This window comes from Diadema setosum, chromosome 13 (genome assembly GCF_964275005.1).
Source record: "Diadema setosum chromosome 13, eeDiaSeto1, whole genome shotgun sequence".
NCBI lineage: Eukaryota > Metazoa > Echinodermata > Echinoidea > Diadematoida > Diadematidae > Diadema > Diadema setosum.
The window spans coordinates 26,264,337-26,288,774 of NC_092697.1; the positions used below are offsets into that span (position 1 = coordinate 26,264,337).

The following is a 24,438-nucleotide window of genomic DNA, read 5'->3' on the forward strand; positions in this document are numbered from 1 at the left end:
CACATGCGTACAACAATATAAGGAAAATATAAAGAGAATTTCACAAAATTTCATCCGTTGAAAAAAGAACACATTCTCTTGACTCGTTACTGACATATGTAATGGGTAATATTATTCCCATTGCCTTTAGAAAGAGGCAAGTCAAGTGATCTTTTATTATGCGAAAAAAGTGAAAATATGTTGAATTTTCTTTACATTTTCTTTATACTGTTGTACTCATATGACATCATGAGCCTTAATAGTCTCCTCATCCAGCGGTTCCAACACATAAATTTAAAAAATTCATAACTTTTGCATCGATTGTCCAATTTTCCTCAAACTTTCACTGATGTGTTCTACTAATATTGCTGCATTCTCTCAATCCTTATGTTTATGAAGGTGAACTTGTCCTTTAACTGAAAAAGGATGACAATATCACAATGCTTGTAATTACATTCTGTATTTTATTTCAACTTTTCTGTTCTACATTGTATATCATTATCAATGCCCTTTTTTTAATGATAGAAACATCCATATGAAGTGCTTTATAAATATCATTCATTATCATTACAATGTTATTAATCATTATTATCATTGCCTTGATGCCACACTCACAGACAGAGGAGCTCTTTCTCAGGGGCGTGGCAGGAGCCTCCAGGAGTCCCCCGCCACTGGCGGATCCCCTCCTCGGGCTCTCGGAGAAGGAGCCTGTCCTCTTGACCCCAGAGAAAGACCCGGACCGCTTCACACCAGAGAAGGACCCCGCCCGCTGGACCTTCTTCCCACCCTGGGCACTGTTGTGGGGGTCAAGGATGGGGGTCTGGAGGACAGAGTTTAGCCCCTCCCTGAGGAGGGTGGTGGGAGAGAGGCTTGGAGGGAGGGTGAGGCATTCATCCAGGCTCCTATAAGGAATAAAAACATTGCATTTAAAAAAAATGCATTCTTGGACAACTTGGTACAACTATTTTTCAAAGAAGATATGAAATCAGTCAGATTTTCTTTTAAGCCTTTCACCAAAATCACTTCTTCTAATTTTTTCCTTTTTCTTTCAGTGTGTTGGTATGGGCAGAAAGATGCTGAAAATTGCGGTTCATCATATATGCACAAAATTAAGCTGGAAAAAAAAAATATATAAAATACATATTGTTGCTTTCTCCACGACAATACTATCACTAGCCATGTTCAAACGAGCAACTAAAGTCCAGAGGCTGTGCTGCCAACATTAAATGTGGTAGCAAAATGAACCTTCGCTTTCAAGAAGGAAGAAGGTTGAGAGGGACCAAAAGCTTACTTCTTTTTTTTTTTACCCGGAAAAATCTGAAAGAAGCCTTATATCTCATTTTGAAATCACATAGGAAGAACAGTCACAACTGTGACAGGGTGGTAATATGTAATGTGTAAATTCACGGAAACTCACCATACACTTTACAGAGAATATCATATACCACCTTAATCTGTTGCATTCATGCAGTCAAAGCAAGATCATTTTTTCTTACTTACATGTTGTATATAATATTTGCTTGACAGTTAACTTATCTAAGAGTCTACAGTCAAATTAATTTTATGGTGCGGCTTCAAATGATCACCTTTCTGCCTCTTCCATAAGTTGACCTTTGACCTGTGAGGAGTAGACCACGGCCAGGGTGAACGCACTCTTCCAGTCCCCCAGCTGGTGTGCCAGCCAGACGGCCTCAGGGACCAGGCCGGACACCAGGAAGAGATTCAGGGCAGTCTCCACTGTCCACTTCTCTGAGAGTTCCTGCTGCCTGACCGCCCGGTTCACCTCCTCCTGACCGATGTCCAGCCGTCTTTCTTGGGTTGCTGATACACAAACAAACAAAGAAGATACTTAGGTAAAACACAGTTTTCATATGACTGCAGAAATTGCCAATTTTTGTTCTAAAATGGAGACCTATGTATATGAAATATATAAAACAACGCTGTGATAACACATTTCAGTAAACGACGAAAATGTGAAATATTATAAGATATTCAAGGTAAAACATAGTTTCCATATGGCTGCAGAAATTGCCAATTTTTGTTCTAAAATGGAAACATGTGCATAAGAAATGTGTGAAATAACACTGTTATTACACAGTTTCAGTTGAGTAACAGTGAAAATGTGAAATATTAGCCCAAAAGGTATGCCAAAAGCATTGCAATCTCAGAGCATATCCGATTGTGGTTGTTACAAGACGTTTTATTGTTCATCATATATATCAGGCCATAGCAGTATCCATCGCACAAGAGTGAATTGCACGCAGCTAACAAGCCAACAAGCTGCGTGCGATTCAATACTACTACTAGGGCACAATTCGATCATTGTGTACTGGTAATGTTCTATCTACCCACTAGTGAACAGGGAGGGCACTTCAGGAATAAAAGTTGGTACGACGATTAAAATTATTTTACACTTTTGACCTCAAAATACTGCAAAACAACTCATTATCCTGGCAAATTCCATCAGCCAGACAAGTTTCTTGGGGGACCCTTTCAATATATTGCAAGAACATTCCAAATGGTGGAGGATGAAATTTTGAGCCCTTCTGATAAGAATGGTCTCCTTTTCGTCATATGTCGACCAATTTCCTTGTCTTTCCTCATTCCAGAGCTGCGGGTATTCTTGAGCGCTACAGAATAAGGCAAGTGGAACTTGCTATCAGATCTGAACAAGTCACTGCAAAATGACTGGTATATATGGATATATACATTTACCAGTCTATCTATTTAATATCTTTGGGAAAGTACACCACATTACCTTGTTCAATTATATGTATCTCCTTCACCTCTGCATTTATGCAATTCTATTCAAATTTCTGTAACTCTCTATCCCCTTTTGCTTCTGCCACTACATCTCTTTCCTGTCATACAGTGCTAAAACCGAATCTCTCTTTTAACCTGTTGAAGATGGACTAATTTTCCTAATAACGGTGTATAAGATGCATTTCCCATTCACCCCAGCCCGAGAATACTTGGGACTAATCTTCAATGGGAAAATAACACGCAGCTATTCTAGAACACACACCCTGTACTTAAAAATAAGGAAAAGTTGAGGACGTCAACATTCTCCGTTCATCTCGTCTTGCAGCAGGGTAAGGTCACACAAACAGAGGTACTCAGAAACTACCGGCATTTAGCTGTCAGCATAGTTAGAAAATAAATGCAGTATGCTGAGGTCTGTGATAAGCCAACTTGAATGTCACTGAATGCGCATCACGGTGCGCATGACACTGTGCCTGCCTTATCATTCCCCCCGAACTTCTCTCGCTACCGTACTCAATCCCAACGTCGATATATCTGTACATCCCATGTCCCAATCTTATTCTCAAATGACATTAACACCTTCCCTTAAAACCTTGCATGCATCCACAGCGAACATACATTGTAGATGACACAGACAAGGCTTCCACAGTGCCGACAGATGAGGGGCAAAAGTCGCGCTGCGGAAGTTTGCATGTTTTTCCGCGCATGCTCGTCAAATGGAGGACGACGAACTAGACATGAGTTTTCAAGTTTTGTGCCCATCTCTTCGGAGTGCCTCAACATCCGACACATGATACCCAGGAAGAAGATGATGTCAACAGGGCAGCCATGTTGTTGAAAGCAAAAACAAAAGAGGACCGCATGCGAGAGCGTACACTGGGGCTTGTGCAGGCACATACAACACAAATGCATATTGTCTCCCAATCATAAAGAAGAATATAGCCAGAGCACTAAATAAGGAAAATGCAGTACCTCACAAGAAATGCTACGAAATGCATCTTCAGCTGCCTTTCATATTGGAATGCCAAATGTTACATAGTAAATCAAGTCACATTTCACAATAATATGTCCTATGCATCATAGTGAATTAAATTGCTTTTCACAAGGATATCAGCAAATAATGTCAAGTCCCCCCACCCCCCCCCCAAAAAAAAAAAAAATCCCCCTCACATCCGATGTATCCCTATCGAGATACTCCATTCATTTCAAGCAAAGGGTCAAAATATCAAAATATTTCAACAATTATGAATTACCATCTGTCACACTGCAAAATGCTAGAATGAAAATCACAAAAGATTTCGGTAGTATTTGATGATGTTTTAAGCAGGCTACATACAATGTACTATAGTTTTAATACTAATGAACATGGGTTAGGAGTTCCAGCATCTGATTTAAAACCAAACTATTGATTTGCTGCAGTCTTGTAGTATATTAAGTTGTTCCATGTGCCACTGTATATGCCTCTCTGCTTTGTGTAGATAATGAGTACCAGCCAAGATGTTTTGCAGAGACTAACAAACTTTCTTCATAATCATGTGCTCTTAATAGGGTTCCCTAACTTTTTTCCCCGTCTTTTTTTTTTTCTTTCATCCTATCTCAGCTGTTTACTGGATGGTGCCCGAACAATGGGGGTGGTAATTGCTCGAATTAGCCAGCATTTCCTGCAGGGCACTGGGCGCACAGTGAATTGACAGTTTCAGCTGGCACAAGACCAAGTTCGAACATCGCATTTGGGAGAATTCCAGTCTGCGAGAGAGGAGATTGCTTCCGTCCATTACAAATTACAGGGAATCTTCAACGCAGAGAGGAATGGGGGTGATACAATTTTACAAAGCATGTTCAAGGTCTGGTATTAATTAAAGAATTACACATGATTATAATCAATCACTTGGAATTCATGTGTTACTTTTTTTGACAAAACTACAAACTGAAACTTTGTACAAGGAAGAATTCTGTTGATGTATCACATAAATGTACACTCTCAGTAGGTGTACTTTCACTCAATATAATTTTTTTTTTCTGCATTACTGATCATTAAATTTGATTGAAATTAATTTCTGACCTTTTTTGACAAACCTACAACCAATTGAAGCATATCATAAAATGAAGAAATATTGCATCTAGGCTTATCAACCCATAAATATGTAATTAATCTGACAAAGCCTACTGCAGCACATTTAAACCTGCCCAATGTACATTCTATACAGCATAATACTTGTATATACTTTGAAGGCTCCTATAATCATCTTTCTTTCACAAGTAATCTTCAGAGCCTAGACTTGCTGCATGCTGCATGCTGGAACGGTGGTCTCAAATCTCACTCAAATCTCACATTTAGACTGTTTTTGGAATAACCTGAACATCTACCAAGAATGAACATGACAGACTGATTTTGTAAGTTGAATGCCTGGAGATCGAAAATTGGGAATCTTGAGTGAACTTTGACCATGTTACTGTGTTTATTGCTGCACATTCTGAACTTGCACTCTGTACAGCCCCACATGCTTACAACTGTGTGGTTATCTGAGCATGTTCAAATCGGTAACTACATTGCATACTAGATCTACGTAGACTATAGCCAACACAGCTAAACTTTGTGAACAGTGACCCGTTCGTGGACTGATGTCTCACTGTGCTCACTGGGACCCTGTATTGAGGATCAAATGTCTGAAATCCTGAGTGCACCTCATTTATCGTTTAACCGAACTTTGACAAATTGATTCTGTGCAGTCCCACCTGCGTATTTCTCTGTTGTATTCGTGTTGGACTCGTCAGGACCTCTCTGTGGGTTATTTAAACGTCCTCAATCAGTATTTTGAGGAATTCAGAATCATCAACAGTACCCACAGACAGGCTTACTAGACTGTCTACGCAACTCAAATTTCTATGAGACGGGTCTCTGCATTTTCATTTTCATTGTACTTCTACCGTGCAGTGTATTCACTTGTTTCTGCATCCTAACAATGACCCGACAAACAGCTGCACTGCTGAAGGAGATACTCCAGGACAATGAATTCCTGAATGCTATCAGAAGAACAGTGGAGGATGCAGTTGCAACAAAAGTCAGTGAATACCTCATGCGCGTGGAACAAACGGAAGGGAAAGTTCTCGAACTTCAGTGCAAACTCGACAACTGTGAGAAGGAACTCTGTGAAGTAAAAAAGGAAAATGAGAAGTCATTTCATGAAATCAACAAGCTGAAAACAAAGCTCAATGACCAGGAGCAGTATTCGCGGCGGAACTGTGTCCGTTTCTTAGGCTTTTGATTGTATCAGTCACAACATTCTTTTAGACAAATTACAGTACTATGGCATCAGAGGGATAACCTTAGACTGGTTCAAGAGCTTTCTTCAGAATCGTATGCAGTTTGTTTGTGTTAATGGACATTCCTCTCCTATACAGTCTATCAATGTTGGTGTTCCTCAGGGATCTGTTTTAGGCCCTTTGCTTTTTATATTGTACATTAATGATTTGCAATATGCTAGTAACATTTTAGAAGCCATTTTATATGCTGATGATAGCAATTTATTTATTTCTGGGAAAGATTTCAGGGACACATGTGCAATATTAAACACTGAATTGAATAAAGTAAACGAATGGTTTTTAGCTAACAAGCTGAAATTGAATGTTGATAAGACTGTATGTATGATTTTTAGAACCAAAAATAGAATAATTGATACGGAACATGTAAATATATGTATTGCAGGCACTACTATTCCCATTGTACATTCAGCTAGATTCTTAGGAGTAATACTAGATGATCATTTGACTTGGAAGAATCACGTAGATGAAGTTTGCTGTAAGATATCTAGAGCTGTTGGTGCAATCAATAGAATAAGTGGAATAGTACCTTCAAATGTTCTTTTAAATTTGTATTATACTATGATTTTACCTCATATTTTGTATTGTAACATTATTTGGGGAAATTGTGCCAATTATCTACTTAAACGTATTTATGTTCTTCAAAAACGTGCAATCAGAATTATTACAAAATCTCAACCCTTAACTCATACACAGCCCATTTTTAAAAAGTTTAGGTTATTAACAGTGTATGATATTAATAAATTTGCTGTTTGTATTTTTATGTACTCTTATCTTAATAATATTTTCCCAAAATTTCTCGGTAATTATTTTACTTTTACTCAGGCTAGAAATACATACAATACTCGGCAATTTTATCATTTGTATATCCCAAATTATAGATATAATCACTCCAGACGAACAATATGTTATGCTGGTCCTTCTTTATGGAATGCTTTGCCAAATGACTTTAAGTGTATCCACAGTTTGAATTTATTTAAGAAAAGATATAAAATACATTTATTAAGTCAATAATTTTTCTGCTTTTGTATGATTTTTAATCAAATTATTATGTATAAGGATTAACATATTATGCTAACTTGCCTTGTTGTTTTGTTTCTTGTCAGTTTTGTACTTTGTAATGTCTTCTGTTTAAGTTTTTATGATGTGTGTTTTTTCTTGTCAATGTATCATTGAATGTATATTTCTTGGGGATTGACCTTGAAAGGCTGGTTTAAGCCTATGTTGATTCCTCCACTTCTCTTGATATAACGCCTATGTTTTTTATGTTTTTGTTGTTTTTTGTTTTTTTTTGCCTTTATGATGTCCTTTGTATGCTGTCATGTACAATGTAATTGCCTCTTTTATCAGATTTGTGGAAATAAATTGAATTGAATTGAAAAAAGTATTTGAACATAGCGAGCAGCATGCCAAGGTTGCCTAAATAATGGTGTTTTTCTCGGTTTTGATTCATGAGATTTTAATGTGGTATTTTACAAGATTTTAATGTGGAATTGCTCAAACAAAATCATTTGTGAAATGCGTGCTTTGTTTAATGCTTTACCTGTTTGTTTTTAAATGAATTAGATCAATTGAATTGAATGAAATTAATTGAATTGAAAAGATGAAATCTGTAAAATGGGCCACATTTCTGACTCTTCTTTTCCTGTACACCTATACCATAAATTTGGTATCCACTCACAATCAAGACTGACAAATGTCAAGGTTCTCCCTTACTCTTGTTGCACCGCGATCTTTGTCATTTAATTAATTAACATGGCAACTGACATTAAACTCTTTCCTGGAATTTCAAAGGTGATGTTGTAGATATTCATTCTCTGGCAGGTGATAAAAAAAAAAACAACACCAAATATTTCAAGATGCGACCTGGATAGTGACATTATTTTAATACGCTGCCCATGGGCAATCAATTCCAAGCCTCAGAATAGATCATCATTCTACTTTTGGAAAAGAAACAGAACTATTAATAACTTATTATGCATCAATCATGCTTAGAATGGACTGGGATATTTTGCGTACGGATTTATCAATGAAAAATGCATGATCTCATACATGCATGCTATTCACTTAAGTGAAGGGCAAATACATACTGTAGTATGCTCTTTATTACCTCCGCCACGGAGGTTATCTTTTTGTCAGAGTTGGTTTGTCTGTCTGTTTGTTTGATTGTTTGCAAAATAACTCAAAAAGTTACGAACAGATTGGAATGAAATTTTTCTGAAAAGACGACTGAATTGTGGTAGAGATCTGGATTACTGTCTGCATCCAGGATTTTATTTGAATTTGATGCATCACGCGTTACCCCGAGGTACCGTTGTACCCTGGGGTACCACGTTGTGTGGCGCCACCTCACATCCACTCGAGGACAGCCACAGTGAAAAGCATGCACTGTGCATGCGTGTACATAGTCATTCCCATGCTACTGCATGTTATACTATGCATACATGGTACACTATGCTAGCCACAGCGTGACTGTGCTTCAGTGCAGTGCAGTGTAGTGCAGTGCAGTGGCTAGTGCGCACTAGCTCCAGCACCAAAATAATTTCCCACTTTTTGGCACCCAGGGTATAAAATAATAATTACCCAGGGTACAAAATAATAATTCAACAAAATGGCTGATTTTCATTTGGTACCCTGGGATACTATTTATGTCATCATTTGTTGAAGAATTCTTTTTCATTGGGAAATAGGGCCAACACATGTAAGAATTCCAGCTGCGTGTACCTGAAGTGTGCATGCACACGAGTTTGTGCTCGAAAGAAAAGACACTAGAAAGGATTCTATATCATTGGGAAATAAGGTCATTTCTAGCATAGGTATATGGGTGGAAATGGGTTGCTTGGCAGAGGTCTGTGCTCTACGAGACAGTGCTTTTCTAGTTTTGATTGTGCAATACTTCCCAAATACAATTGAAATATAAAATTGGCTGCTATATATTTCTTTTCAAGATGAAGTATTCCATTATTCCTGGCAACATTCATAAGTTCTTGTTTGCAATACAAGCTCCATGTTTCAAAATTCTAGGATAGATTTGTCTTTTCTGTCAAAAGGCAGGTCATGCAGGAACAATGGATAAGATCTCATCTTTCATCATAATTGTGTATTAAATATACTTGGGAAGATTTGTGCAATTTCAATTTCAAGTATTATTTCACGTTCACCTTAGTCATGACTTTGAGAACGGACTTTGCAAACACTCACACACAGCAGAGTAAAGAGCAAAATGTACAAACATATAATGCCCGGCCAAATACACGCAAGTACACGTAGCAAGATCCTCCACAATTTCTGTCACAAAAAGATATCTGTAGCATAGGCGCCGGAAGTGGGGGGGGGGGGGGGTGGGGTAGGGGGGGGCAGCCGCCCCCCATCCAAAAAGTGGGGGGGGGGGGCAAAATGCATTTTTGCCCCTCAAAAAGCCCCGCTCCCCCCCCCCCCCCGAAAAAAAAAATAGATAAAAATGAATAAAATAAAATAAATATATATATATATATATATATATATATATATATATATATATATATATAAAATACAAATAGGGAAATTTATTAGCTAAGATTAGTAATCCTAACTCTCATAAATGTTTAGACATTCATTTTTCGTTGCATGTGAGCAGATTATCTCAACCGCATTCAACGGTAACCGTTGTAGTTTTTAGAGGCCTTTGGCTATGAAAAATCGTGTAAATATCAAAATGTTAGCTTTAAGCACTGGCGGATTTAGTGGCGGGCACAACTGGCCCATGCCAGCCCTCCTTTTGAAGCAACTTTTTAAAAATTCTTCTTTGTTTTGTAATTTTTATACGTGTACCCCCCCCCCCCCCCTTGAGAAAAAAAAAATCTTCCATACGTCCCTCTTCCACCGCTAGTTGTTACTAACGTGACACCTGACGTAGGTAGCGCTCCTGGAAAATAGTTTTAACCCCCGCCCGCACCGCCCCCCCCCCCTTCTTAATTTCCAAAGCAAAAAAATATAGCTACAAACGGCAGTTTTTGGACTGCAAAATGTCAAAATTTTCAAGCTCGCTCGCTCCGCTCGCTCACATTTTATTGTTATGCAATTCTCCTGATGTTGCTGACAGTGCTTGTCGTCATTCCATAATCCATGTAAGGAAAACCTACAATGTTGCTCAATGACTGCGTTGTTGAATGTATCACATTCCGTATAATGTATTGTAGTCCCATTAAGTTTGCAAACTGACAGCGAACGCACACACGCACAAGCATACACACCCTCAAAATTACTTTTCCACAAGGTGCCCCCCCCCAATGTCTCAACCCATGGTATGTCATTGTACACACACACACACATATATATATATATATATACGTGTGTGTGTGTGTGTGTATGTGTATATTGTGTAACATAATGGTCTATCGTGAGCCCCCTCCAATATTTGCCCCCCCCCCCCCCCCCCCAATCCAAAACTGCTTCCGGCGCACCTGATCTGTAGAATAGGAAACTTTGCATGACAAAAAAACTTGATATCATTTTAATACTTGAGATATACAAACATCATACTGACTGTGTAGATTTAAGTTGACCATTGTTTCTTTTATTCATCGGCCGAATCTCAACATGAACTTCAAACATGAATGCATATAAATTTGTATATGGCTGATCTCCAAAAAGACTGGATGTTTTGCTCAGCCCAAGGTCAGTATGACGCAGTCGCCACACAAACCACAGGTAGGGACCGTGTGTCTGGACTCTCGTCTTTTAATGTTGCGGTCGAAGAGTCCAACCACAATGGGGACATGTGAGAGATAGAGAAAGAGAGAGAGAGAGAGAGAGAGAGAGAGAGAAAGATATATCAGAAAGAAAGAGAGAGAGATACAGAAAGAGAGTGAGAGATGGAGAGGAAGAGGAGAGGGGGAGAGAGAGATTCGTTGGCAGCTACATCATCATTACACAAGGTATCCATGTATGTGCGAATGCTCGCAGCAGCTCCCAAGTGTCAAGTAAACAAGAAATGCGAGGTTGGCAGGCGCTGACTGCCCCTCACAGCTGCGCCAGTCCATCACCCAACCTCTGCTAAACTGGATGTAAGTGACTGTCTATCCTGAATCTTAATGTCTTTCCTCGTCTGCTTTCTTGTATTGTATTCCTTTCGCTTGTTTTTTTCTTCTTATTTTGTAGGAAATTCGCATGTTTATCAGTAACATCCAGTCACCTGGCTGACAAGTGCTGCCCAACTGAATACGCAATGACTTTGAATTTCGGTCAGGTGGAGCTTTGTTTGCCGTCACAAAACACTGGCAGCCGAAAGTTTTCCGTCTGCAGATGGCACATGTTACTGCGCTAATCTGATAACGGTAAAGTGCGTTTGACGAAACACTTGTTTAACAACTTACAATTTCTTTCATCTTTTTTTTCTTCCTATCTCCATGCTTTATTTTGTTTTTTCCTACGTGCAGAAGTAGAGAAGGCATGTTGAGCAACACCAATCCTTAACAAAGGGTAAATAAACTTTGCATTTAATAAAGAAGACTGCCAGAACATCAATAAGTAAACAATATTAAGAACTGAATGAAAAATGGCACATGTAAGAGAAATTAAATGAATGTAGTATGAAGTATGCATTGCATCATGCAGCCAAACTAAAATGGCTTTACTGTATAAGCAATTATAATGCATAACTTTCTGGCTACAATTTGTTTTCAGCATTACTTGGTCAATTACAGTGTACTATCAAATGAATTTAACACAGAACTGAATTTTCAATTCAGTTTCCCTTATATGTCATTTCTAGATTGTTATACATGTAAAATGCAAGTCCACTGTTTTTTAATGGAAAACACACATGCTGGAATACAATGTACATTTGACGTGTCCATTAAAGACTACTGATGAAAACAACAACAAAGCAACAACAACAACAACAACAGAATTGTCACACCCCCCCCCCAAAAAAAAAAAAAAAGAGGAAGCAAATACTCAATGAAAAAACAGGATGTCATGGAATACACTGTAGAAACAAACAGATGACAAATACATGAAATGTGCTAAAATCATGTTTTTTTGACTTCACAAATGGCTGATGATCAGAAGGAACAGTTCTGCACCAAAAATTGAAAGACTCACAAGTTGCCATGGCAACGCAATGTCGTCACTAGCTGAGCACAGGATTAGGACAAACAGGTGAGGGCTGACTCGACGCTTGAGGGGTTTGCTTGAAACAATCGCTGACGGAACTGCCCTTGACTAAAAGCGCTCTCTTGTCAACTTCAAACAACTGGCAAAGGAGTTTCATGTACTTGCAACCAGTCACAGACTACATGTATCATTACTGAATACAGTATACCGTATGTCTGTTTTGTATTTCAGTAGACTTGATACATGTGTGGTGGTTTTATTTGTAACCATGATATTAATCTTTATGTTTATAAATTCAGTTCTGCTTCTCTTCCTTCCCTTTGCTATCAAAAAAAAAAAGTGTTTAGTAATTTTTTTTCAAATACATGTATGTTTGTACATATTCCTAACTGCTACTTGAGGAATGACACAGATAAACTAGAAGATATATAATATACAAGTACGATACCAGTAATGTAAATGTCTTCAATACATAGCATTAGCACCTAAAATGTCGGATAAAATGCATAGTATACACTTCACATGTACTCATACATGTATTTGACACAATTTGTAACAGTATCTTATCAGTTCTCATTGAAAAAAAAAAAATGAGAACCCAACCCAAGTGTACAATGTATGCCCATGATTTTTATCATGGCCATTACTAAAACATTGAATAATTGGTGCATATTCACTTTGATGAAGGGTAATTTGTCAATCAGTTGCAATTAATTAATTAGGACTAGAAATGTCGCTTTGGCGACTGGTATGCCTCCGCCATAATGCATGATTTTCCCAATAGGTCTAGATAGTACATGTGGACAATGTGTGATTACATTTTCACAAAATTGGCAAAATATTGGAATGACAAGTTTGTCACAAATGTGTTGAATGTTCACCTTCCTTGATGTAGGTTTAATTGGATGAATAGGAGAGCATGTATCTAGGGATTTAAGGACTTTAACTTGACTTTGACCCATTCATACATTTAGGCATTGAGTAATTTTCAAGGTACAGGTGTGGAGAAAAAGTGCAATTTCTGAATTGAATAGTGAATTGTTACCATTTTCATCTGGCCCTTGACCCTAAAATTCATAAGATAATTACTTTCAGGTAGAACATGCATAATATGTACTAAGTTTCAAGGTAACTTGAGCCACTTCCGAGATATGGAGGAAAAAGTTAGTTCAGCACTTTCACTTGATCTTTGACCTTTTGACCTTTGAGGCAAAAAAAAGAAGGAAAAAAAAAAACTTTCCAGAGAATTTCTATTAGGTTACACACGCATACACCAAGTGTAAAAAAATAACCCTGCTGGCATTGCATAAATATGAGGGTAATAGTAAAATTTTGAAGTCTTGCACTTGACCTTTGACCCCTGACCTTTGACCCCATGAACCCTACATTCTCTAGATAATCACTTCAAGTCAGTACATGTATATACTATGTTCCATGAAGATACCTTGAACAATTTTCCAAGGTACGGAGAAAAAAAAGAAGTTTTAATATTTTTACTTGACCTTTTGACCTTTGACCTTTGACCTCATGACTCAAACTTTCACCAGAGAATCTTAATTGGGTAATACATGTATACACTAAGTTTCAAGAAAATCTCTTCAGGCATTCAATAGATATGGTGGAAATAGTGAAATTTTATGAATTTGACCCTGACCTTTTGACCTTTGACCTTTGACCTCATGACCCAAACTTTCACCAGAGAATCTTAATTGGGTAAAACATGTATACACTAAGTTTCAAGAAAATATCTTCAGGCATTCAATAGATATGGTGGAAATAGTGAAATTTTATGTATTTGACCTTGACCTTTTGACCTTTGACCTTGAGCATGTGCACCCAAAAGTTGATAGGCACAACTTCACCCCCTAATACACATACATGCCAAGTTTCATTAGGATACCTCAACAGGTTTCGATAGTTACCTTGTCCACAAAATTCATTACGGACGGACGGAAGGACGGACGGACGGACGGACGGAAGGACGGACGGACGGACGGACGGAAGGACGGACGGACGGACGGACGGACAACCCGAAAACATAATGCCTCCGGCACCACTTCGTGGCGGAGGCATAAAAAAAATAAAAGTTGTAGAAATGTCGTCTTTAAAAGACCTCGTAGCATGGGGATTCACAGAGTGGGTTGGTGGGCCCAGTTGATATATTTAAGAATCCCCGTAACGAAGACCTCTGGACTTGAGGATGAAGAGGAGGGGTGATGTAAGGCAAAAGTTGAGGTTTGTATGGAAGTAGAGTTACCATGAATGAAAATGCAATGCCGCAAGATGCATGCACCACGAGATTCAGCAAAGAAGTTGCCAGAATATATTGTATGTGTGTACATTTTTGCAACACCAAATGTGACTGCCCAGCTAAAAACCTACAAAAAGTTACAGATTAAAATTCTCTGTCATGAGCCAAAATATGTCATCAGGGTTGACCAACTCAAATCTTTAAAGTTTGCCTACCCGACAGAGTAATCTTTTCTCTACCTCCTGTCAAAATTTGGCAGCTTAAAAATCAAGGCCGAAAGTAAGATATTAGTCATTTTTTCTGGACTTATTTTCCTTTTTTTTCATCGATACTTCTGCACAAAATGCCTGACTGACCCTAATCTTTGAATTATCTTTTCTCCACTTTCTATGAATCTGCACCTCCTAACTCTCTCTTATTTCAATCACTTTTTGAATGACTAAAGATGGGCCAATTTTAACAAGTTATATATCATTTTAAAGCTATACTCTTTCAAACTATGTTTAAAACTAAAACAAAAAGCCTACAAATTCATTTTGGCACACTTTTTTGTGGGTTTTGAGCTGGGCTGTCACAAATAATGCTCAGCTTCTACCTACCAGGAGTCTGCGGCAGGTGCAGCGGAGGAAGCGGGAGCGCTGAGCACGGAGGGAACACGTAGAGGGGCCGATTGGTGAAGTACAGGGCCATGAAGCGGGCCAAACTCTGCACCGCCCCCTGTTGGCAAGAGTGGCTCAAGTAAGGCACGTAGAGCGGAGTTGTCACGGCTGGGGCTGGTGGCAATTTCTGACGAATAGAACAAATTAGATCATTTGACAAAGATCACTGTGTTGTCATGACAACATCCATGAAGACTGACAAATCAACCGACCAAATATACTTGAATGATACAACTCAAACACAGCTTTATGTATCTATGTACACTTTACATTTACTAACTAATATCAGTTTACGAAAAGGATTGTGTGGTTAACAGGTATGATTTAAAGTCACATCCTGCAACTTGTCTGATCATTTTACGACATTACCATGACAATTTAATACTGATCATTAACATAATGGGTGTGCTCATCTACACGACAAACTTCATAATTAGATTTCAGCCTCCAACCAGCACTGCAGTTTCAAAGCCACAGAGCAGAGATTAAATCTAGACTGTGCCTGGATTGGGTTGGAGCCTAAAATAAACATCAACTTATTTACTGCTGGTGCTGTCTCTCATCCTCATAGCTTTTGCTATCTAGATGATATTCAAAAGTCTATGGTCAGCACAGCAGTGCAAGTAGGAATTCTATAAATTCTGCCTCCATATATTCTGTCCAATCATTATGAAACAGTCATTCAGAAATGACACAGCAATGTCGATGAACACATAATCCATTAACAGCCACTTCACAGCCACTTTACAGAGGAAAAGATGTAATACAGATAGTCACGAAATAGTAATTAAAAAATTACTTGTTTTGACCGTAATGAAGAATTTCACTACTTTAGCCCAGCCTTTCCTCATTCATCATTGCAGCATTAAACCTAATCTAATAGGACATTAAAAAAATGCATATTAATTACCCTTGTTCATCTAAAATGTCAATTCCTGAAATATACTTTATGCTCCAGCTCCCTCATTAACTTAGGCATAAAATGACCAGTGCAATAGATGAAGCCCTGATTGACTTTGACTTCTCGGGACTTTGTTTTTGTCCGGCAAATTTCTGCTTCATCATCCCCAAACGTCTTGCCTGCCCCTGAGTTAAGATCTCTGTGTGCACAGTTTGATGACAGCATTTCAACAGGAGCAATTAAACAAGTTTGGGTTTCCACTTGCATACCTATTAGTTGTCAGCTCCGCTCTTTTTTTTTTTTTTTTTTGGCTTGGAATATTCACAATTCCATAGCATTCTCTGCGCAGTCTACTTCTGCTTGACGTGATAACAATATTATCCTGACGTCATGTCAATGACATTTAGCGTGCGGCTTTCTAGAGATCAAATCTTTTCCTCCGCCGCATTTCTTCCTGTTCATTTCTCTTGTCAAATTACTAAAACTTTACATTCTGTTTAAACCTGAAAATCATAAAGAGAGGTACATAACATGGGAAAAACATCTATCTTCACTTTATATCTATCTTCGCTGAGAAAGAGAAAGTCTCAGTTACTATCAAATATGAGGATTGAATACAACACTCGCAGCGGGAACTTAGCTGTCCACACATAACTTGTCTTTCAGTATTTCCTGGGCTCAAATTCAGACTGATACGCACAAGCGACGGCCTAGAAAATCAAATCTTGGAGCGTTGATTTCCAGTCATACATCACTTTGCATTACAGACTTTTGCCCTCCATCGTGTGACAAACAGCACGGCAGACTTTATGCAGACTGGGTTCAACTGGGACCATTTCCAAATGAACACCGCATGTTTTTGCCCAAAACATTTGCGACAAATATCAACAGAAGCAAGCCCATTGCGGCAAATGCTGCAGCAAATGCACTTTCGACCTCTGCACAAATTGTGATTTGGCAAGCGTCATAGCATTGTACAACAATGAGGTAAATTGATGCTGAACAATATTGACTTCTTTCAACATGGGACTGAGGCAGAAAAAAAAAATATTACATCATTCATCACAGAGGATTCAAAAAGTTTATTCACAGTTCATTGAAATCTCATTGAAAACCTTCACAGTCTTGAGTCTTGGTAATATAAAATGGCCATGAGGGCATCTGACTAACTTGACTGAGGTTTTATTTCCTTAGAATCATGTTGAGGAGGGTCAAAGTTGAAGGCAATATTATTTTACAGCAAGGGCAATATTAACTAATAGTGTATGTCCTGAAAAGAATAGTTACTCAACACTGGTCTCATTATAACCTTATGTTGACTCTTATATGACTAATAAAATAGAAGACATTTTGTGCATACGTGGCCAATTTCAATTTACAGAGGAATGTCTAACACAGATGATGATTAGAAAAATGAAGTATCTACAAAACAAACAATCACTAGTTGTTTTTTTTATTCATAAGTCATAATCAACTCAAACAGTGCTTTGAATGTTATATCAAATCCTAAAACACACTCATGTCATTTAAAAACCGAGAAAGGATACATCACTGCCAGATAAACACAATTTCTAAACAAACATGGGGAAAGACAAAAAGCATTCCAAGAAATTGTAGACTGCCACGGATTACGTTCTAATCCCCGCATTAAGTCAGGACCCACACACCCACACCCAAGATATGTCCGACAGAGTCTAATGCGCACACAATTCAACAAGCATGCATTAGTGAGTTTGAAATCTGACAATCGCAATTTGCAATTTCTTCCACAGAAGTGCATTGTTGCTGCATGTCTATAATGTTCAGGTGATAATAGTGTTTTGTCTCATTTCTCCTCTTCTAATCTCATCTCTCAACCGTAAATCCTCCTGTTGCTATGGTAACCTGAAAGCCAATTCCATCACCCACACGAATTATTCATGAAAAAGGGGGGGGGGGGAAACTCGATATCACTTTATATCGTGTGTTTTACACAAATTACATTAATTTCAATTCATATACACATATATGCATCTTTCACATCTATAGGGATGTAATATGGGACCCTTAAATTCATATCAATTCACATTGTACAATGTATGTCTTACATAAAAAATGCCAATGAAAACTTGTTAGCATTTCAAAGAGGTACCCATGAAAGTCTTGTTTAAAGGATCTAAAGAAAAACACAAGTATCATCAAGATATAAAACATTCATTTTAGTCAGGCAATTAGTGAGACCCTTGTGCTTTGTTTGGTATCCATTTGTGAGGAGAGGTCCCTGGAGTGTTAAATGTCAATGGGCCAGATTACAGGTACCATAATCGAAGACAGGTTCTAATCTCTCCTACTGATCAATTATCATCTCCCAAGGTTTTGGCATGACAACAGATGACTACACGGGATCATCAAAGCAGAGGTATGAAAATACTCAGTGCAGAAAAAACAAACAAACAAAACAAACGACATACTGTATGACAAACGTCACAGGACGATCACGCAGGGATCATCCAGTTCCAGAAGGTTCACTGGGCCAAAATGTCAGCGCAGACATGTGAGGTTTACACAACAACACGAGACAGAAAGAATATAGAAGATCATGACACAGGGTAAGATATGCAGTATGTTTGTGACAGTATTTCAGCATACGCCAACCCTCAACAAGTAAAACCTTCCCCACAATCCCCCCCCCCACAAAAAAAAAAAAACACCTCTTCATACTAGAACCTTTCAAAAGATATACAAAAGAATAGACAAAGTACAAATGTGACCCATTACCATGATCATGCCATTACGTTTTTGACATCAAAGCCAAGAAAGCTATACGAGAGATCAGGGGTCTTGTGCTCACCCGAGTATTGCCAGTTCACCTTCTACATATTCATGCAGACTATCAACCAAGGAGAACAAAGCAAACTTCGTGGGACCTCCAGCGTACCTTTGGAGGAGGGACAGGGGAGCTTTGGGGGACCTCCAGGATACCTTTGGAGGAGGGTGAGGGGAGCTTTGGGGGACCTCCAGGATACCTTTGGGGGAGGGACAGGAGAGCTGTGGGGGACCTCCAGGGAACCTTTGGAGGAAGGACAGGGGAGCTTTGGGGGACCTCCAGGATACCTTTGGAGGAAGGACAGGGAAGCTTTGGGAGACCTCCAGGATACCTTTGGAGGAGGGACAGGGAAGCTTTGGGGTACCTCCAGGATACCTTTGGAGGAGGGACAGGAGAGCTTTGGGGACCTCCAGGATACCTTTGGAGGAGGGACAGGGAAGCTTTGGGGGACGTCCAGGACACATTTGGAGGAGGGACAGGGAAGCTTTGGGGGACCTCCAGGATACCTTTGGAGGAGGGTTAGGGGAGCTTTGGGGGACCTCCAGGATACCATTGGGGGAGGGACAGTAGAGCTTTGGGGGACCTCCAGGGAACCTTTGGAGGACCTCCAGGGAACCTTTGGAGGAAGGACAGGGGAGCTTTGGGGGACCTCCAGGATACCTTTGGAGGAAGGACAGGGAAGCTTTGGGAGACCTCCAGGATACCTTTGGAGGAGGGACAGGGAAGCTTTGGGGAACCTCCAGGATACCTTTGGAGGAGGGACAGGAGAGCTTTGGGGACCTCCAGGATACCTTTGGAGGAGGGACAGGGAAGCTTTGGGGGACGTCCAGGATACCTTTGGAGGAGGGACAGGGAAGCTTTGGGGGACCTCCAGGATACCTTTGGAGGAGGGTCAGGGGAGCTTTGGGGGACCTCCAGGATACCACTGGGGGAGGGACAGGAGAGCTTTGGGGGACCTCCAGGGAACCTTTGGAGGAAGGACAGGGGAGCTTTGGGGGACCTCCAGGATACCTTTGGGGGAGGGACAGGAGAGCTTTGGGGGACCTCCAGGGAACCTTTGGAGGAAGGACAGGGGAGCTTTGTGGGACCTCCAGGATACCTTTGGAGGAAGGACAGGGAAGCTTTGGGGGACCTCCAGGATACCTTTGGAGGAAGGACAGGGAAGCTTTGAGGGACCTCCAGGATACCTTTGGAGAAGGGACAGGGGAGCTTTGGGGGACCTCCAGGATACCTTTGGAGGAAGGACAGGGAAGCTTTGGGGGACCTCCAGGAGGGCATGGTGTTCATTAGTGTATCCTAATATATCACACTGGCAATAATACCTGCCAAGTTTGAAGAACATGTGACCATATGATTGTTTTAAAAAGAAGATCAAAATGTAAACACTGGCCCCAAATTTGGTCCCAGCCCAAAGGAGGTCATTCCTAGATCTGCCATATACAAACTTGAAAATACATTTGCTCACATAATGTACATCACATCTAACTGCAGTTTTACATAAGACAACTTCTAGAGATTCTCTAAAATGTGGATTCTGGGCCCCCTGGCAAGTGTGGTGAAAATATGACCATGCATTTTCAAGGAGAAGATGCTTAACCACATCAAAACTCTCTCTTAACAATGTTTGTCCTGTGACAGGCTTCCTTCCCTTTTTTGGTGACAGGTTTCTGGAAATCATGTAGAACAATGTTATAAATCATTGTTGACAAGACCATGCTTAAACGTGATGACACGTCACAAGTGATTTAACAAACATCTATGAACTGGTCCTTCCTCACTCCTCAGACAAGGAAACAAGCAAACAAACAACAACAACAACATACAATCATACACACAGAAACATGGAAACTTATCTTTTACAAAATCAAATTTCAAAACCTTCAAGCACCACAAAATCAGATTTGCAGCATTGTTAGCTAGTTTTGCTGGCAATTGCTCTGTTTTAATTTTTTCCCATGGCATTGCAAAGATAGCAATTTACTGTCAAAAAAAAAAAAAAATCTTAAAATCAAGTTGTTGTTCTGCACATATGTTGCTTCAGCCACTTTGCCTTGAAAAATGAAGAATACTGACTCAGAACAGCTATGGTGCCATCAAAGTGCTAAAGAAAAACAGAGGGGAGAAATTATTCGAAGTGAAAGAGACTGAGGAATACGCATTTGACCTCACCCTCACAAGAACGAGGATTATAAACCTCTAACGAACTGCCTCACCGTTTCCACGGCACCTGGGAAGTACTGCACTGACGTAAAGAGGCAGTGACTCCTTTGGATATTCCAAACAATCCATTTGATGCGTCAGTTTTTGCAAGTTATGGCTGATTATGTTTTTCCACAAAATCTCCCCCTGGGATCAGTGTAATGTTTTGTGGTTTTCTGTGTTTGCAGGTAATGAGGGAAGCATGTTATCTTACACTGGGTTAAAGGGTTCATCTCCTTCAACATGGATTCAACATCTAGCTTCCTGAAGTTTACTTGGAAATGACATATTACATAACAGAAGATAAACATGAGTAGTACATTCCAGCTTTTGCTTTAAAAATCAAGAGCTTGAGTAAAGCTGAATTCATGAATTTTATATATCGATCTCATTTCTCTGGAGTTAGAAAAAAAAATATTTCAGTCTATTTTTGATTTGTCCAATTGGTATGTATTACAATGGAAAACAGATCGATTGATTACTAAACAATCTTTACCACACGATAAAAATGATGAACCTAAATTACAGTATTATAACCCTTCAAAGTAATCTTTCAAAAAATTGTCGGAGGCGAAAGGTGAAAATCCATTTTCACATGACACTGCAGCAGCAAATGAAACACCAAATTCTTATACACTGTGTGGGCGGGAAGAGAAGGAGGGTGAGCAGACAAGGATTACGAGTGACAACAGTGATTTTTTTTTTTTTTACCTGCTTATCCTTGCGAGGGAGGTCCGGCAGCCGCCTCCCTTTTCTCTCTCCCCCACCAGAGACGCTCCCAATTTGGTGGCAAGTTATCAGGGAGTCCACAAGCTCCAGGGCCCCAGCGAGGTTCCCGTTCCCTAAGTGGGTGTAGAGAATCCCCAGCAAGGATGCCTCCATGACCCCGTCCTCCAGGGGAGACCAGCCCCTCTGCCTCTGGCTCCATGACTCCGCCCCGCCCTCTTCAACCGATCCTGCTGATGCAGGGGCACTGGTGGTGGAGGAGGGGTGGGGAGCGGTGACGCCCTGCTGCCGGTCTTGGACGGGCGTGTCTGCCTTCTGCTGGTGGCGGTTGGATATTGCAAGGAGCCAGAATTGCACAGCTTTTTCTGGAAGACCTTTGATGTAACATTCGCAGCCTGGAGAATTCAGCAGAAATGAGAGGAGGAGGAAGAGGAGGTGGAAAAGGAGGACACAACAGATAAATGATTACAATACAGTCCTAACTGTATGAATATTGTCACTGCTCAGCTCTTCACATGGGATCTATACTCTCAGTAGCTAGCATGCCAAGCTGGTATCTGTGGCCGGTCACAATAAAAGTTTGATGGGTTTGTGGGACTTTTAAAAATATCTCCAGGCTCTAAAGCTTTTTAAGTGACATACAGTTTGTCCTGACTTATATGAAATAACCTGCCACAGACATGGCAAGAAAGCCAGACAGACAAAGTGATGAAAAACTCCATTCTGAAGTTTAGAAGCAGTCTATTCGGAAAGTGGGGAACAGGTACAACTGTACATGTATTTGATCAGAATGGTTTTGTCAAAAGTGCCATGGGGACAGGCTTCTTGAAACAAAAGATTTTCAAATTTCAAGACATCTGTAGACGATAGAATTACTAACATGTGTATGATATCAAATTTCCAATGTCTGAATGATGTAAAATTACTTTATAGTTTTTGGTCAAATGAGCCTTTTTTTCAGTTATGTTGCCTGGCAAGTCTGCCCTTTTATTTGGGTAAGATAGTTACAGGTCATCTGACCATTGGTACTTACATAGATTGCTATGGCAAGAATGCTTTGCTTTTATCATATTTTATTACAAGTGTGTGTGTGTGTGTTTTTTTACAGTATTTTCTTTGTTTGCATGTCTAAGGTAAAAACATGTTCGATTGCACAGTATCAGATGCACTGCACAATAGGCAAAAATGGGTGCTACACGTAGGATAGGCCTAGTATCAAATTTTATGAAGCACTGATGCTACTTCCTAGACACATTTCAATGAGGATGCACAAGAGGCAAAGGGGGGGGGGGTCCTTAAGAAGGAAATGAAGTTCAGCAATCGTAATGCACTAATTTCACGGCAGGAAAATGATAGGATACTATGGAGCGAGGGCCTGGGAATATGTTTGAAATAAACAAAAAGAAAACAGGAGTATCTTGACATCAGTGCTTGGAGGATGATAGAGGCAGATGAGATAACCATCCCCATCCCAAATGGATCATTGTCAGCTAATCTCCAAAATTAATGTCAAATACTGAGGGGAGTTTGCCAATACGATACGGGACTCTCTCTTAGATCTTGATTCAAGCATGGAAGTCGGCGTGAAACCTGAGCACAGGGGGGAAATCTCAAACGCCGATTGGGACGGGAATTATCCGGATGTACGAAAACTGACAGATCTCTTCTTTTTTTTTTTCTTCTGAGCAGATCCTAATAAAGCTTTGCTTCCTTTTCCTGAAACTGGTAGAGATTCCCGGCTATCATATGACAGTTTCTTTAAACAACCAGCAGTGATAAATATTAAATAGAATTATTTGTTCATGCAAAGCCATTCAGTTGATGTTCAAATACATTATGATCTACTTGTATCTTACAATCCTTGTCTGTTACTTTAACTGGATCTTATGAGAATTCCCATTTGTCTAGAGGTGGACATTTTCTCATCGTATATTTTTCTCATCAGGCCAAGTTATGTGAATCTCATTTGTTTAGGATTTTACATTCAAAAGTACTTCTGTAAAAAATTTATTTGATACTTCAAAAGATATACTTTGCATATGTGCTCTTATTTTTGCTATATTTCAATCAAGCGAGAAATCTGCGAACATTTCCACACTGCAAAATATTTCACTTTCCACAGGAGAAATTTGCAAAAATGTCCACACCACAAAATATTCCACATTCCTAGTAGGATGCTGCTTGACAAATGTGTAAGCTGTAAAGTCAATCATCCTGATATAAAAGAGACAATTTAGGCTCCTGCATTGGATTCTTTCAAAATATCTAGGTAAATAATAAGGGAGTATAATCATAAAGATTACGTTTGCACCGGATGTGAAAACAAAATATGAATACACAAATTACTGTAAAGATTGCCATGATCATAAAAACATTCAAGGCATTTGGATCCTGTGTGCACAATGGAAAGCCACAAGTGGAAAAAAAAATACTACTGCAAATTATGGTGAGCCAAATAAGTGGATGACGAGTAGGCAGCCATTGCAGCTTGGTTGATAATGCTCTTTTCTGGAAGCCGAGAAATGGAGATTATCCCTGTCAAACCACTAATTGATCTCTGTCAGCCTTAATCTACTGGTTTAGCGCTACAAGGGAATTAAAGCATGCATGCATTGTGTTCACCAATCATGTTTTTTATGCTTCTTCAGCACTTTTTGCTATAATTTCTTGTCCGCATTAATGTAAGTTTGTGAAGAAAGTACCTAATCAAGATTTATCTTTGCTGACACGACATGAA

General features: G+C 39.5%; 1 protein-coding gene across 1 annotated transcript in view; it reads right to left on the bottom strand.

Moving 5' to 3' along the window:
- Window positions 1-24,438, bottom strand: part of LOC140236528 (uncharacterized) — a 146,794-nt gene that overhangs the window by 41,278 nt on the left and 81,078 nt on the right. Inside the window, exons 3-7 of the mRNA XM_072316452.1 lie at window positions 21,687-22,096; window positions 15,010-15,196; window positions 1,566-1,800; window positions 723-881; window positions 595-671 (exon numbers count right to left, since the gene is read on the bottom strand). Coding sequence (XP_072172553.1) covers window positions 595-671; window positions 723-881; window positions 1,566-1,800; window positions 15,010-15,196; window positions 21,687-22,096 — 1,068 coding nt within the window. The remainder of the gene's footprint in view (window positions 1-594; window positions 672-722; window positions 882-1,565; window positions 1,801-15,009; window positions 15,197-21,686; window positions 22,097-24,438) is intronic.